The 16,218-nt window shown below is 43.9% G+C and overlaps 3 protein-coding genes across 3 annotated transcripts; 2 read left to right on the top strand and 1 right to left on the bottom strand.

The window, feature by feature from the left end:
- The first annotated feature begins 3,758 nt into the window (after positions 1-3,758).
- Positions 3,759-7,613, top strand: LOC310793511 (uncharacterized protein). The gene is made up of 3 exons (XM_083655310.1): positions 3,759-3,870; positions 4,552-4,626; positions 6,909-7,613. Exons 1-3 carry the CDS (start codon positions 3,845-3,847, stop codon positions 7,414-7,416), a joined length of 609 nt encoding a protein of 202 aa, XP_083511436.1. The 5' UTR covers positions 3,759-3,844; the 3' UTR covers positions 7,417-7,613.
- A 2,981-nt stretch (positions 7,614-10,594) lies between these two features.
- On the top strand, positions 10,595-13,985 carry pdx1 (pancreatic and duodenal homeobox 1; the record flags this gene model as incomplete). The annotated part of the gene is given in 3 exon segments (XM_083632382.1): positions 10,595-10,614; positions 10,616-11,019; positions 13,621-13,985. Coding segments are annotated over 3 exon segments (789 nt in total).
- Positions 13,986-14,932: 947 nt separating this feature from the next.
- On the bottom strand, positions 14,933-16,069 carry urad (ureidoimidazoline (2-oxo-4-hydroxy-4-carboxy-5-) decarboxylase; the record flags this gene model as incomplete). The annotated part of the gene is made up of 2 exons (XM_083656243.1): positions 14,933-15,279; positions 15,895-16,069. The coding sequence occupies 2 exons, from the start codon at positions 16,067-16,069 to the stop codon at positions 14,933-14,935; spliced, it is 522 nt and encodes a 173-aa protein (XP_083512369.1).
- Between the last annotated feature and the right edge of the window lie 149 nt (positions 16,070-16,218).

Genomic DNA, 16,218 nt, shown 5'->3' with positions numbered 1-16,218 from the left:
AGACAAGGGAGGCGGGGGAGGCTCCAGAAGGGAATCAGACACACAGACGGCGAACATGGTCACAGCCAAGAAACTGGCAGGGATTCTTGAAACACTTCACAGCAAACAATTACTGCAGCTTGATGTTTTCTCTTTCATTGCGAGCCGTGTGCATGTGCTCTGGCCCGTCCACAGCAGAGACAGCGGCCCACTCACCAGGCGACCGAGCACAGTGGATACTGACAACTAGTCATTTCCACTGGACACATCCACATCCAAAAGCCATGTAGACCTTCTGCTAGAGTCTATTAGCTGAGACCTAGGGCTGGGCGAAAAATTCAATATTATCGTTTATCGTCTTTCAGTGGAATCATATATGATGATAATTCATTCAATTATATGATGATGATGATGATGATGATAATATGGTGATTTGGGGATATCATCATGACACACAATTCAGCTGTCTAAATTGATGATAAGCAAAGTTGACTCACTTTACTTACTTTACTTAACAAAATGAAGTTTCAAACATTTTTAAGGAATATTATTTGAGTAGGCTATTTCTATTTTGTGTCACATCGATCTCACCTAACATGACCATTCAGTTCAAGTGGATTTAATGAGATGTTGCATACGTGAGCCATATCGTGATATGTATCGATACCAAAACAATCTTTGTGTTCATCGGGATATTGATTTCAGCCCAGTCCTACCGAGACCCTCTGGGGGCTAATAAATAGCCATCGACAGGCAGCAGGGGGCGCACTTCAACACGCAGTGGGCCGGCCAAGCCACAGAGACTACCTGCCTCTGTTCAGCTGAGGGTCTGCTCCTGTCTCCATGACGACCTGGAGCCTGTTCAGTGGGGCTTGACATTCAGAGTGTAGCCGGGGAAGGATGCAGCCGAGCTACACAACAGATGCACTTCTCTCAGCAGGACGCCCTCCCTGCTACAGGCTGGAAGCTCGTCAGAGAGAGGGGAGACGATGAGAGCCCCTTGTAGGCCTGGGCAATATATCCATTATATCATTATCATGATATCGACTATTATCATGATATCATGACATGAGACTAGATATCGTATTAGATTTTAGATATTGTAATCGTGATATGGCATAAGTGTTGTCTTTTCCTGGCTTTAAAGGCTGCATTACAGTAGAAGTAAAAGTGATGTCATTTTCTGAACTTACCAGACTATTCTACCTGTTCTATTATTTGCCTTTAGCCACTTAGTCATTATATCCACATTACTGATGATTATTTATCAAATGTATCATCCTATAATAACAATGTGAAGTCTCTGTGTGTGAGTGTGTGAGCAGCAATTGTGTTGGGCCACAGCTATGCCATTTTACGTGCGATCGCGCTGAATCTTTCAGGAAGCGTAAAAAGCACCTCTGCGGGTGACCTATTTTTTTTTATTATATAATTAGGGCTGACTAAATGGGCCAAAATGGCAAACTAGTAGTGGCCAAAATGAGCCAACACAAGTTCAGCACCATGGAGAGCTCCATTCGTTAGCTACTGATGGAGCTCAGGGAAGTGGACTATGAAAACCCTCTGGGGAGAGAGAGGAGAGGCTGCATGCCAACTCTGCGAGTGAGGCCTGACTAAATGGCTAGTCACATAGGGACGGCTATTCTGCTAGTTGTATACATATTTTGTGAAAGCACCAGTAGTCATCCCGACAATATTGTCGCAATATCGATGTATTTGGTCAAAAATATTGTGATAGGCTATTTGATCTTGTCCATATCGCCTAGCCCTATCGTGTTTTAATAAAAGTGCTTGTGACATGTCACATGATGTGACTTTGACTTACAACTGAACATTGATCCCACTTCATAGAAAATACCATGATATGATTTTTGATCCATATCACCCAGCCAGCGCTAGACCCTTCTTCCTCTTGTCTCCGTGACTAGTTCCCACTTCTGTGACAACCTGCCTCTGTCTCCTCGACTACCGGACCGGTAGTACTTATTTCAGTCTCCTTAAGTACGTGCTCCTGTCTCTGTGTGACTGGCTGCTTCTGTCTCTATCCCGCAGCTGGACATGAATTAATCATGAGGACACAAAGCTTCTCTGTTCCTATAACAAAGCTCTGACATCACCACACGCACACAAACACACACACACACACAGACACACAGACGCACACACGCACAGACAGACTTGTCCACATGCAGGCACGCAAGTATACATCTCAACAAGCAAGAGCAAACATGCATACTCACACACACACACACACACACACACACACACACACGCACGGGGTCCTGTTGAGGGTATCAGAGCCTGTGAATGCTGTTTATCAATAAGTTAAGGCTTTAGGTCTTCACTGTGCCAGCAGTTTAGAGTGCCAGCCACAAAAGCACTTAAATCTATTTTAAACATTGTTGGACTCTGTAGCAACAGATTCCCTTACACACGCCTTTTGAAGACTGCTAAATGCTTAATAGCTGCCATGCAACATCTCTCTTTTGATCCCAGAAGGGACTCTGTGTGTGTGTGTGTGTGTGTGTGTGTGTGTGTGTGTGTGTGTGTGTGTGTGTGTGTGTGTGTGTGTGTGTGTGTGTGTGTGTGTGTGTGTGTGTGTGTGTGTCTGTGTCTGTGTGTGTGTCTGTGTGTGTGTCTGTGTCTGTGTCCAAGGCCACAGTGTTATTGTCAGTGCACTCATTGGCTTCCTTTGCTTTCTATTGATAAATAACTGTCTGGGCCCTACACCTGCCCATGCTAGCAGATCAGTCATTTTCCCACAGATGACATTTACTCTCACAATATAGAACATGTCATATGCAACAAACTACCTCGTATGCACAAATGACATTTTCAACTGAGATACAATTATGTTTTGGGCCATAAATCTCAAATCTGATGTCCTGTCGGCTTAGCCTACATTTTCATAAAGCCCTATCGCAGTCTCTTATCTTCAGCAATGTTCCAGCAAAGCTGTTGCAAAGTCCGCTGCTTCTTTCTAAACAGTCACAGATGCAATGAAAACAACAACAAAAATGACATTGATTTAATTGAAAATTACAATATATTTTCTTCACTGCCATGATAGCCCTAATTTGCTTTAGCTATGCACCAACTGCAGTGTCATGATCTATAAGCAGCTACCCAAATGCGTTCAGCACATTTGATCAGACGAGGGCATTTTATTTTTTGTAGCCTAATCATTGCCCCCATCTGTCTGACTCCATCCCACCCTCCAGAAGCGGAATAGGACAGATGAAGCGACAATGGCAATCTCAATGCAAAGCTCGACAGAGTGACACTGGATGTGCAAGCAGAATACGTTATGCAGTGGTCATAATTTACCTGTTCTGGCTTCTCCTTCGTGCCGTGAACTCCGGTGGCCCCGGGAAGGGGACAATTAGCTGCGGGACCTCAATCACACATTCACCGCAAAGGACCGTTCCTCAACCGCACGAAAACGCCCCCGTGCCTCTCGCGGCGGTGGACCGCCCATCGCTTCAGCTCCCCTGGCCGTCAGCGAGAGGGGCGGGACCTGGAGGTGTCAATCCAAAGCCGAGACAGAGGTGGCTTTCAAACTGCCTGATCAAAAAGGCAGGAAAAACAAACAAACAACATAAACACACTAGTTTCATTTATTTCTGTATTTACTTCAACCGTACAATGTAAGTAAGCGTATTTCTAAATACATTTTGATACTGGCGAGGCAGTTGTTGCATTGCGTCAAAAATAAACGACTGGAACTGGCGAGGCATCACAGGTCAGAAACTCACACGGGGTCCTCGGTTGAAAGTCCCCGCGGAGAAGTAAACAATTTTTAGTCTCCAGACTTATTAAGTTAGCCTTTTAAACTCATGACCTGTGTTTGAGCCACCACGACACGATGGCAGACGAGAGTGAACTGGAGAAGTATGTCAACTCGGTAACTTCACGCATTAAGCTATAGCTACATTTCTAGGTAGCTTTCTTTCGTAACGTTAACCCTAAAATCCACTCGTCCCTAACTAGGACGACTATTTTTGGACGACAGCTGCTGTGTGTTTTGTGTGTGTGTGTGTGTGTGTGTGTGTGTGTGTGTGTGTGTGTGTGTGTGTGTGTGTGTGTGTGTGTGTGTGTGTGTGTGTGTGTGTGTGTGAGAGAGAGAGAGAGAGAGAGAGAGAGAGAGAGAGTGTGAGTGTGTGTGTGAGAGAGAGAGCATGTGTGAGAGGGAGGGAGGGGGAATGAGCGTGAAAAGGTGAGAGATTTCGAGGTGGTTTGAAGAAACCCTGTCCCTTCACATTATAAACGTAGTGTGTACTGTTATGTGGCTAAAGGTCGCCGGCTAAAACAGTCTCCTCTTCAGAGACTGCTGATTCAGCAGCGCGGGTCAAACCAGGACACGCTGTCCCTCATTCACTGACTTAATGATTCACTCTCTCCTCTCCTGCATCCCTCTGTTTTCTCTCACTTAATGAAATTGTTCCTCCACTTGGCTCCCTCCTGACGTCTTTGTGCCATCTCGATCCTCGACTCTCACAGACACTTCTTCTCCTTTGCATGACTCCATTTCTTTTCATGCATAATCTTATTGCTCTATTTCTACCCCTCCAGGCGTGCAGTAGAGGAGCTCCTGAGGGAGACCAGCAGGGCTCGGGTGAGAGCTGAGACCATGGGCCCTGCAGGATGGTGAGTATCTGACCTGACCTGTCATCTTTTCATTTAGCCTAAGGCTTGGCGATATGGACAAAATCAAATATGATTTTTTTTTTTTACCATACATTGATATCGATATTGCGACAATATTGGTGCTCTCACAAAATCTTTACACAATGAGATTTTTGATAAATAAATAATCATCAGTAATGTGGATATAATGACTAAGTGGGTACAGGCAAATAATAGCACAGCTAGAACAGTCTGGTAAGTTCAGAAAATGACATCACTTGACTGTAATGCAGCCTTTAAAACCAGGAAAAGGCAACACTTATGCCATATTACCATATACAAAATCGAAGAGGATATCTAGTCACATGTCACGATATCGATAATATTGCTATATTTCCAAGCCCTAATTCAGCCTTGACACATTTGTAATTTCTGCATGGTGTGCTGTTACTTATCAGCTTAGCTGTAGTTTGTGCATGTGACTGACTGTACTGGCACTGACAACATGCTGTGCCAATGCTGCTACACTGGAACCATTCTTCTGCTTTAAACACAATGTGGTATATTTGCGTTTATTCTGCGGTCATTCTGTCTGCACTGCACCCAGGGCTCTAGATTTAGATTAGATTCAGAGAAAGCTTTATTGGCATAAACTAAGCATATTACAGGATAAAATAATAATGTAATAATAAAGTAAAGGATAGGCACTCTAATTATAGGAACTCCGTTAGCTCTATTGTGTATCTGGCTTGTTAATTGTAAGCACCAATTAACCTACTTCTTGTGCACCTGTTGAACTTGGCAAAATGGGAGGGTTTATAAAGAGACAGTCGGCATGTGTGGGAACGCCCACAAAATGTTATATGGCTTGTGCGCGAGTGAGGTAAAACCGCCCATATATCTCAATGGGCTGACTCACCAAAGGAAGGTGCTGCGGCTCTACACTACAGGTTTGGGGATTCTAGAGCAGTAGAAAACCACGGGTAGCGAGCACACTCAAAATGGATAAAAAACTCACTGGGTGCAGGGCAAGTAAGAGTTCAGTGAAGAGAGAAAAGCCAGCACTCCAAATGTCCTTTCATAGGATTTAATAGTTCCTCAAACCTGGGCAGCAGCAACGAACGTTTCAGTCAAAGACCTTCCTCAGCGTTGAGGAAGGTCACACAAAGTAAACACCCCTTAAGGACCCCTGGGGGTCCCCGGACCCCACTTTGAGAACCACTGCTTTAAGTTACTGAGATAGCCTACTTTTTCGAAAAGAGAACATTGTTAGATGGCCAGAGGTCAGAGCTGGCCAGAGGACATTTGACTGTCAATAGCTCCATAATTGGACAATTTACTTTTATCCAGTTCATTTTGCTTATGGAGAGCCACAAAGTTTGTACTCTGTAATGGATATGGTTTAAAACGTAGTGAAGTGCAATATTACTTAGGAAGTGGAAATGTACCGGTACTTAAAAAGTAAAATCACAGACTTTAAACAGCTCAAACCAAACTAATGAGGGTTATCTTTAACCTCAGTCCAAGAATGCACATTAGCCCAATTCATTTTAAAGAGTTGAATTGGCTCCAGTTGAAACAGTTCAACAGTTAAAATTCATCATGGTCTATAAAATATTGCATGACCTTTGTCCAAATTACTTTACTAAGTACTTTCAGTTTGTTTAGGACACTCATAGCCTGAACACGAGAACTAGTGTAGCAGACTTGAAACTACCCAATCTAAAAAGCAATGTGGGGAGAAGTACATTCCTCTATATGGGGGGGGGGGGGGGGGGGGGGTAGAACAAGATCCCTAATGAAATTAAGTGTGCGGATTCTCTGAACGGTTTTAAGAACCTTCTGAAAAGATTCTTACTGAGTAAGTTAGAGTAATGTGCTGAGCCTTTCTTTGAAATGGTTTTTGAACTTGTGTTGATTGTATCTCTTGTTTCTTTTTATTCTTGATTGATCTCTATTGTTTATTTATGTTATGTGTTACTGTATGTCCTGTTTTCTAAGACAGGGACCATGTTGGAAATAAGTGTCCGCACTTTTACATGTTTATCCTTGGATTTTGTTGTCTTTTATATCCATAATAAAATCAATCAATCAATAAAAAACAGTACTCAAAAATTAGAGTACACACAAAGGCCAATTACAGTGATGTGAGTAATTGTGATTACTTCCAACCTGGCATATTTGTCACAGGACTTGCAGACTAGAATGTTATACACATACTGTATGTGACAGGAGTGTAACACATCTGTAACACTGCCAGATGTGGGAGTTGAAAGTGTGTGCCGCTCTCTCTGGTCTGTCAGGATGAAATGTCCGCTGCGGAGCACCAACAAGCGTTTCCTCCTCAACACACTGCGCTCCACCGGCCTGCAGCGCCACTCCACTGGGCCCGGGGGAGAGGGACAGTCCGCCACAAGAGGGCGCCCGAGGAGCCAGTCCCAGTCCCGGGACAGGAGCCGCAGCAGAACACCTCCCAGAGAACACAGAGCTCATGTAGGCCACAGGGAGCAGAAATGTCCCCACAGGGACGGTGGCCAAAAAGATACGAGACACGACAGAGACAGAAGGCATAAAGACAAAGACAACAGAGACCATAGACACAGGAAGGATGTTCCGAACAGAGACAGTGAAACACACAGCTTTCAGAAAAACCTCTCTCCAGGCAAGGCGCACTCCTCCGGGGAACATGGGCGTTCCCACCACAGCTGCCCTCTGACCGGCCGACACGCCCCGCAGACCTGCCGGCAGGTCAATAGGAGCTGCTCACGCTCACCTGTTGGGCACGTGCACAGTGGAAGGAGCCAGAAATGACGTTATATACTTGGATTTTTATTGCAGAGGTCCACAGCTGCTTCCTGCTATACCTTTCTGATACTGGAGAACAAATGGCTAGATCTCCCCCCCTCCCCCCTTTCTCAGAGAGTCAGGGAAGAGAAATGAGTGATATGTTGTCAAAGGGTAAAGCTGGTGTTTTTTGTTTTTTAATTAAAGTGTATTTTCTTCTTGGACTACTGGAGTCTTCATCTATCGATCTATCGATCTATTTATCATCTATCCATCTCTCTCTCTCTCTCTCTCTCAATATATATGTATGCGAGCTGCAGGGCGGGCGAGCCCAGGAATCGAGCGTGCGAGATGCCTAGTTATAAAAGGGAGCAAGTGGGCACTGTTTGTTTCCATATGACCAAAATCATATTATGACAGGACTGATGATGTCATAGGCATTGTGGCATCATCAGTGATGTCACTCGAGCAATTGTGGTTTTTGGTTACATACTGGCAATTGTTACATCACTCATGATGTCATAGACATTGTGACATCATTGTGATCTCATCAGTGAGTGATGTCATCAGTAATGCAAAGTTGAGCAATTGTGCCGCTGTGCATGCCAATAGAGCAGGGCGAGGCCACGCAGTGGCATATGCGAGCTGCAGGGCGGGCGAGCCTAGGAATTGAGCCTAGTCATTCAAATAACCCCTAAAATTGCATCCCATTCTCCTGCAACAAGTGTTAGTTTTTGATGACACTGGATAGGAACTCTCCCCCACATGAATTGGGTCTTGAAGTCACAGCTGTGTTTTGTACTGGTGTTTCCTTAAATTGCTCTAACAGCCAGTGGCCAAGATAATGCAGTGTTGTTTGTGGCAAACTAGACTTTTTCATTGAAGGGTTTCCACTGAAATGAGAGCCTATGAATGGCAGGACCAGTATGCTGCACACTTTCTTGGGTGAGCCATAATTTACAATGCTCTCCTCTCACATTGAATGATGAATGGTTTGCTGTATTTTCTTTTCACCTAGAGGAGGCTTGATTCCAATTATAATGTCATTAGCATTCTTCTGTCATTACTCCCTGTTGGCAATGTTTACATAAGCCATGCTGTCGCCACTGGGTAAGCACATTTTATCGTGTCTCCAACTTTTTTGACATATATATATACCAGCTATCAGAAATGGCTTTGTTTGTGAAAAAAAAGGAATAGTCTTGTTTCCCTGACACTCCTACATGTTCCTAACACTTCTGGTAGCATGGTTTCTGCATGCTATTAAATACTGTAGTACTCCGTTTAATAATGCTATAACAACAACAACTAATAGAGTAGTAGTAGTAGTAATAATAATGTACATATAGCCCTATAGATTCATAAATCTGAAATTGTAAATTATAAATGGAATTTGATTAATCAATAACATTATATAACCTATAAGTTCATAAATGGATAATACTCTTATTGAAGTAAGGCTTAAAGTTGTAGCCCAAATTAATCGATTAAAACAGGCATAGGCTGTCTGTCAACTCCATGTAGCCTATGCAGCAGGGGTTTAGTTGTGTGCAAACGTTTTAGCGGCTCATGGGCTTCCAGGACAACAGGTGGGCATTTGCTCAAGCGTTGACGAGGCTGTATAGCTGTACTGTGTCATTCCATCTGCTGTTGATACCTGTTCTGTCCATTTAGCCTGTCTCATTATAAACTTTACTATTTTATTGTTCCTCAACCACTGAGCTTTTTTCCCTTAAACATTGAAACTGTCAAGCTCTTTGGTCAATAACTTGGCCTGATTACCCATAGGCCTATTATGACGCAAAGTGGCGCTGCATTACTTGTGGCTTTAGCCATTACGCAAAATACAGGCTGGAAAGTCGCCTAAATTGCGTTTTACGCCCGCCATGCTTCATAAACCACGTTGTCCATCTCCATTGTAGTGGAGAATAGCTTGGGTTAACTGTTTCCTTCCTATTTGAAACAATGTGCAAATATAAACACCATTAGCCATAGCCTACATGGGGTGATTTGTATGGAATTGGTTTACTTGAACTTTATTGCATCACTGAGTGCCCCATTAAGATACCGAGGAAAGTGCTATAATTGCTTTTGAAGAACTCAGTGCAAATAGCCTGTTGATATTATATCAACGTAAAAGCATGATCGTCCTGTACAATATTTGCCAGAAAAATATAGGTAAACTACATTGAACATGTGGCAAAGGCTTAAAATTTTGCATTATGACCCAGGGAGCTCAGGGGTTGTGGAGACACGCGCCACGCACGTTAATTGAGTCCTGTTCCTCACTCCAACCTAATTGGTTTACCACGAGGGGTGTGTTTAATGGGGCGAAAACACGGCGGCGTAATGGCCAGCAAACATGGCGAGAGTGCAGTGCGTAAAAGCGAGAGCTGCAGGTCTGTTTGTCATTGCCGACAGGGTCGGCCCATCATGCAGCGACCATGGGCCTAGACACGTTAAATGGTGTTAAATGACGCATTTACAGAATGGATTTTAAGTCACCAAGTTCTATGTTAGGTCAGGTGTAGACACATGAAAAGGTTGTGGAAACAGGCCTGGTGTTTGAGCCTTTCTGGCCCTTTCAGCTACTTTTCAAACTATCTCTCCATCCAAGTCTGTTATCTCAGAGGTCAACTAATGCTTGCGCCCATAGCCTACTATCGATTTCTCCATATATCAGCCACAGTATACAAGCGCCATAGCCCATATCCATATAAATTGTCGATGGCTTCATTTGACGACAGTCCAAGAAAATCTCGAGACTGACGCGTTCTTGTTTCTTTCGCGCTCTCTGGGCTACTACAGCCTGGTTCAACGACCTCATTAACCCACCACCCCTCCACGGGCAGAGGTGGGCTCTCCGGTGACAGGTCCACAGATACACCTGTCTGTTGCGGGGGTGAACGCAGGTGGATGCAGGTAAACAGTGCGGTGTTTACCGAGAGGCATTGATTTGCGCGCTGACGGCCAGCTCCATTCAGCCGCTGAAAAATCCGAGAAGCTGCAGCCCCAAGGAGAATATCCTGGAAACAAGGGACTAAGGTCTGCCGTTTTGAGTAAACAGAAACCAATGGCTTGGGCGCTGCAGAGTCACATGGTGGTGACTGTGTGACACACCTGTAGAGCTGCAAGGGCCCGCAGTTGCGCCAGAAGCAGGTAGAGCGAGCAGAAGGTCCGTACACGCCGAGGAGGGCGCAGGTACATGCGTGCGCAAACCGCTCCAGAGCCTCGGTTCCTCGGCAGTCATGAATCGGGAAGATCATTATTACCCATCGCAGGTTTTTAAAGAGTCCTGTGCCTACCAGAGGTCGCAGGGGGGCGAGGACTACAGCCACAGCCCGCCGCCCTGCCTCTACATGAGCAGGCAGGTGCACTCTGTCTACAGCACGCCGTCCATGGGAGCCTTGGACCAGGCCGGCCTTCCTGACATTGTCCCATCCTATGGTTTACCCATGAGGGATGATTCAGGTGTGCCGCAGCTCCACCACCCCCAGGGGCCGCAGCAGCAGCCTCTCCCACCTGTCGGGGGGTACGGAGACACGGGGGAGCAGAGCAGATATCACCTCCCTTTCCCCTGGATGAAAACCACTAAATCTCACGCACACACCTGGAAGGGCCAATGGGCAGGTAATTCCTCACACACCGATTCAAATCACTATGGCTACGCGGTTTATTTGAGACCATAACAACAGGAAGAGGAAAAAATATGAATAGTAGTAGGCTATATACGAATTGAAAGTAAGATTGGCGGGTGGGGGGTCACTCTGAATAGCCTACAGGTAGGAAATTGAGTTTATCAGGAACTGGTTCTTTATCAGTCCTGAAAATAAAGATCAGAAAATAAAGAATGTTTCATTTCAGTTACATTTTGGTTCAAATAGGCTACTATAATAGCTAAATACCCTAACGGGTGCAGAAAGTTGAATTGACTGTGTCTGAGGCCTATGACATCATGTCCCCAACAATATTATCCTGGGTGTTTCAGTTTACCTGTCAGTCATTTTGTAAAAGGCCGGAAGGTCAGTGCTTGTTTTCATCAGGTCTTATCGCCATACAAATTTGCGTTTTGTCTATAAGGCCTAGCCTAAAGATTTTCACAAATCAGTGATGTCGTAAGCCGCCTATATGTCTGTTAAAAATGCTCCAATATTTTACAGTCGTTCCATTTTTTTTAATTGATGTAGGCCTAGTGATAAATAAATACAATAAATAAATCAATATGGATTAATATAGCCTATAGGCATATAGCGGCATAGGCTATCCCATTATAAACTTTGTTGTCCAAAGCCTAAGTTATCGACCACAACAATTTAATTTGACTTAGCCTATATTTCCCTTTAGTCTACTGTCTAATTACCAGATGGAAGTATATTCCTAATAAGCTAAGTTTTGGGCCACAAACTTTCTTCAGATGAAATGCGCATGACCCACACAAATACGCATCTTCACAAAGTCCATCTTAGCAAATGATTCAACAGAATTTATCTCTTCTTATTATTAGGCCTATTTGCTTAGGCTATTGCTTATTATTTAAAAGGATTTGAAAAGACAAAGACTTTGATGATCAATTAACCAGTCTTAAAAGTTGGCATAAAGGCCTCCTGCGAGGCTGCGGCATTGTAATTTTGTGGTCACTTTTTCCCCACGATGTTATTCTGATTAAATAGGCCACAATGGATTCTAACTGCTGTTACTCCTTTGATTGGGCATAGTAATTATGCATATTATTATTAATGTATATCTTAGCTTAAATCGTATTTTCTGACGGTTGTGCGTAAAGAGAGCCCCCAAAAACTCATTCAAAATCTCAATATCATGCCATACAAAATGAATACATGCGTCAATGTAGACTATACGTGATTTCTTTCATTCACAAAAATGGTTACAACGGGCTTGTTGCATTTTCTAAGTTAAAAAATATATAGCCATATAAAAATGCAAATATGCAGGCATAGGTCTATGTGTTTTCAGTTTTAATCAACGCAAATATTAGGCTATGCATGTCAACTTTGTGTTTTTTTTTTTTTTTTTTTTTTTTTTTTATGTGACCTACTTAGTTTTATGCATAGGAGCGCAGCCTGGCCCTACGGATCATAATATAATATTGGTACAGTATTCATATATTTTTAAACTAGATTTCTAAGGCCATAATTAGTTTAGTTATTTAATTAATTAACATTTCTTTGTTGTTTATTGGGGCTATTATTTGGTCATTAGTTTAGGTTTTACATTTACATTTAGAGAAAGCATATTGTCCAGCAACTGTCCAAAATGGCTTCAAATATCTAGCTGTGGGACGTATTTGTCCATATAGGCTCAATCTATTTTATTCCATTTCACTTTGTTGCTGATAGAATAAAATAACTTTTCGCCAGACTGATTAACATTGTTCATGCATGCATGGGCAGGGGGCTCCTTGAGGGGACCAGGGGGCAACAGCAAAACGAGGAATAATAATTTCACTATAATTTAATTTAGACTACTAGAAATTCTCCCAATGAGGAAATGTATAATAATGAGTTATGGAATCAATGGTTTCACTATCACAAATGATCTGACAACAGAATTGCCTGTTTGGGTCCCTGACAATACCTCATTAAACGGGGGTTGGCCTAATGTAGGTCTGTTGGAGTGTGTGACATGAAAATGTCTGCGTATATCTCCACTCTGGTACAGCCCGGCATCTAATAGCCTATCATCTAATAAACTCACTTTGTTACTTAATTTCTGCATGGGACAAGTGGAACAATGGTTTCTGACAGGCAAGATATGAAGCTATTTTTGGTGATGAATTTTTTGACTAAGTCACCAAATGTGCACAGCTCAGAGGAACACTGGTCCTCAGTGCTTCCCTCCTGTGATTATTTATGTATGTATGTATGTATGTATGTATGTATGTATGTATGTATGTATGTATGTATGTATGTATTTATTATTTTATGGGCTTATGGTTCCAAATAGATTTCTGATCCAAATGAGAACAATTTGGATTCTAAGTCTCTATAGGTTGGCTATGGCAGAGTTTATTTTGATATCTATATTTGCTGTAATTGATATTAAAAACATAGAAACTCACCTCCCATGACCTCGCACATACAAATGTCTCATCTCAACATCCTGGCTCCACTCAGTGCAGTACACTCAAACTCCACTCTAGCACTGAGCATGATCCCATTCCTCTCTTCTCCTCTGTCTGTCTGTGTGCCTTCTGCTTCTCTATCTATCTAGGGCCGTACGTGATGGCGGAGACGGAGGAGAACAAGCGCACAAGGACAGCCTACACGCGAGCGCAGCTGCTGGAGCTCGAGAAGGAGTTCCTGTTCAACCGCTACATCTCCCGGCCACGGCGCGTGGAGCTGGCGCTGACCCTCAGCCTCACCGAGCGACACATCAAGATCTGGTTCCAGAATCGTCGCATGAAGTGGAAGAAAGAGGAGGACCGGAGGAGAGCAAGAGGGACCGACCCTGAGCAGGACTCTTCCATCACCTCCGGGGACCTGAGGGAGGGTGCCTCCACTAATGGATCCACCACCACCCCGCCTCTCTCTCCCCTGCATGGCCACGCTCTCTCAAACTCCGGAGAGCCCGCCTAGACTCCGAGGAGGGCAGACACACCAAGAGGCACTTATTCTCAAGACTAAACCCAGATCACAGGAATCCCCCACTTTTCTTTCAAGAACCTCCAAATAGATACATATTAGACCCCATCTGATAAGGAGAGGATTTATGTTGTTAGATATTGGCCTACCTCTGTACAAAATGATATATTGTAGGTGGGGTGATGAGAGTATGAAACCATAATGACAAGTCACAAGTGACATGAAACTATTCCTCATTTTGCGCATTGGGCATTTAGCCCAATGGAACCCCTTCTTGGACACCTGGTGGACCCCAGACCCCAACTTTGGGAGACTGGAGGGGCATTTCTGTGATCTCACTCACTTCGCCATGGGTCGGAGCTTCTGTTGGGACATATGCTACAACCAAAAGACATGATGTGTGAACCATTGACTGTTATATACAGTCAATGATGTGAACATTACCAAATCATGCAAGGACCACCTCTCTTTTTTTGTCATAGAGGAGACAGAACCTAGGTGGATTCAGCTGCTTACACAAACTGTGGTGTTATGGGCTAATCTGTCTGCCATGATGTCTTTGTATTCTTTTTGACCTCAGAGAAATGAGTGGCATTTACAATCAAGTTTAGTTTATGAGTGTATATAGTATGACTCACGAATATAGGCCATATTATCAATGTTAAATTTTATATCAATTGTTAAACTAAAAATCAATGATCCATGTGTCACATTGCTTGAAGAATTCATTAAGGATGAAGCATGACTGAATGTTTACTATAGGCTACATGTTTAAAAACAATACGATGGGTAAATTACGCATGATGTTATGCGTATTACGCAGCGTAATTCAGAATAAAACCATCTCAGTTTACAATATCCATCATGGCATTCATAGGTTTTACATAGAGGTGGTAAGTGGCACCGGTGAAATGCCATGTATCCAAAAATAAGTTACAGGTTCATAACTTGTGCGCGTCAGTGCGCACGAGGCCTTGGAGACGCAGGTGACAGATCTTCTTCACCTCATCGACGCCGCACGCTCTCTCCACTGTGCGCTCGTTGCCAAGGCGCTCGGACAACTGTCGTAAAATGCTCTGCTTGTCGCTCATCCGGGCGCAGATCACAAACGGGAAGCCGAAGCGCTCTTTGTATTCCTCGTTGAGTCTGGCCATGCGCGATACCTCCGCGGAGGTCAACGTGTCCAGTCCGGCTCGTGCCTGTTCCTCGCGCGACTCCCGGGTCAGAGTGCCACTCTGGAGGTCCCTGCCCGCGAGGTCGGGGTGACATCTGAGGATCCCCTCTTTACCTGAACACACATGGAGATGGAGACTGATGATTACTGCACTGCCACATACCTTGCCTTGACCTCATTAACACTTCCATACATGTGGATGGGATGTACTGGGATTGTATGACTGGGATGTCTCCCCATAGACTAGACCAGTGGTTCTCAAACTTTTGCACGTCAAGGACCACAGACAACCATTTGCTAAGCTTGTTGCTTTTAGATGTTTTATTACAGAAAGACAGTGTATGAAACCCATGACAAAAATAGTCATTGGGTCATTGTGTTTGGCTATATGGATGGAATTATAGTGAAAATAGCCCAAATGATTCCCCTTTTTGCTGGGTAGGCTACTCATAGAACCGCCTCAAGAACCTACGGGACTAACGGGAGTCCCCGGACCCTTTGAGAACCACTGGACTGGACTATTAAAGCTGAATTTATGTAGACTAAATCAGTAATCAGTGGGCTTTTTTAAGCAGATTTAGGCTATAGCTATAAGTGCAACAAAAAGTCACAGGAAAATATATTGTGTTTGTTTTGTGCACAATGGCCTGGGACACTGCTATGTTGTACAGCCCTCCCTAAAACGCAGATTAACGTTGATTTGTGAATAAAATAAAATGCACGACCAACCGGATTCTGGAAGAGCCTCGATGAAATCATTGATGGCGGCCTCCAAGGCAGCCAGGCTCGCAAAGGGACGCCTCGACCATACCGCAGCCGTTATAATGGGGCATTTCTCCACCACATTACCGAGAATATTCACAAAATCTTCGTAGGAAAGGGCATTTACTGCGCTGATGTCCATGCTGTTTGTGGGGACGCTCTCCAGTTATTGCATAAGCAGTTACTACTGACCTTCGGACATGCCAAAGTCAAAGCCCCTGCCATGGGGGTTAATGCACCGTGCATTATGCACCCTTGGACTTGGTGGGGTTTGGGCACTTTTGGTTTCCA

The sequence above is a fragment of the Poromitra crassiceps genome (assembly GCF_964638095.1).
Source record: "Poromitra crassiceps genome assembly, chromosome: 2".
Taxonomy (NCBI): Eukaryota; Metazoa; Chordata; class Actinopteri; order Beryciformes; family Melamphaidae; genus Poromitra; species Poromitra crassiceps.
This window is presented reverse-complemented; position numbering and strand designations above follow the sequence as displayed.

Bases quoted from the DNA above. Each gene is read 5' to 3' on its own strand.
- LOC310793511 (XM_083655310.1), top strand. From the start codon at position 3,845: ATGGCAGACGAGAGTGAACTGGAGAA. The intron at 3,871-4,551 runs GTATGTCAACTC...CTACCCCTCCAG, and splicing joins GACGAGAGTGAACTGGAGAA to GCGTGCAGTAGAGGAGCTCC. The intron at 4,627-6,908 runs GTGAGTATCTGA...CTGGTCTGTCAG, and splicing joins ACCATGGGCCCTGCAGGATG to GATGAAATGTCCGCTGCGGA.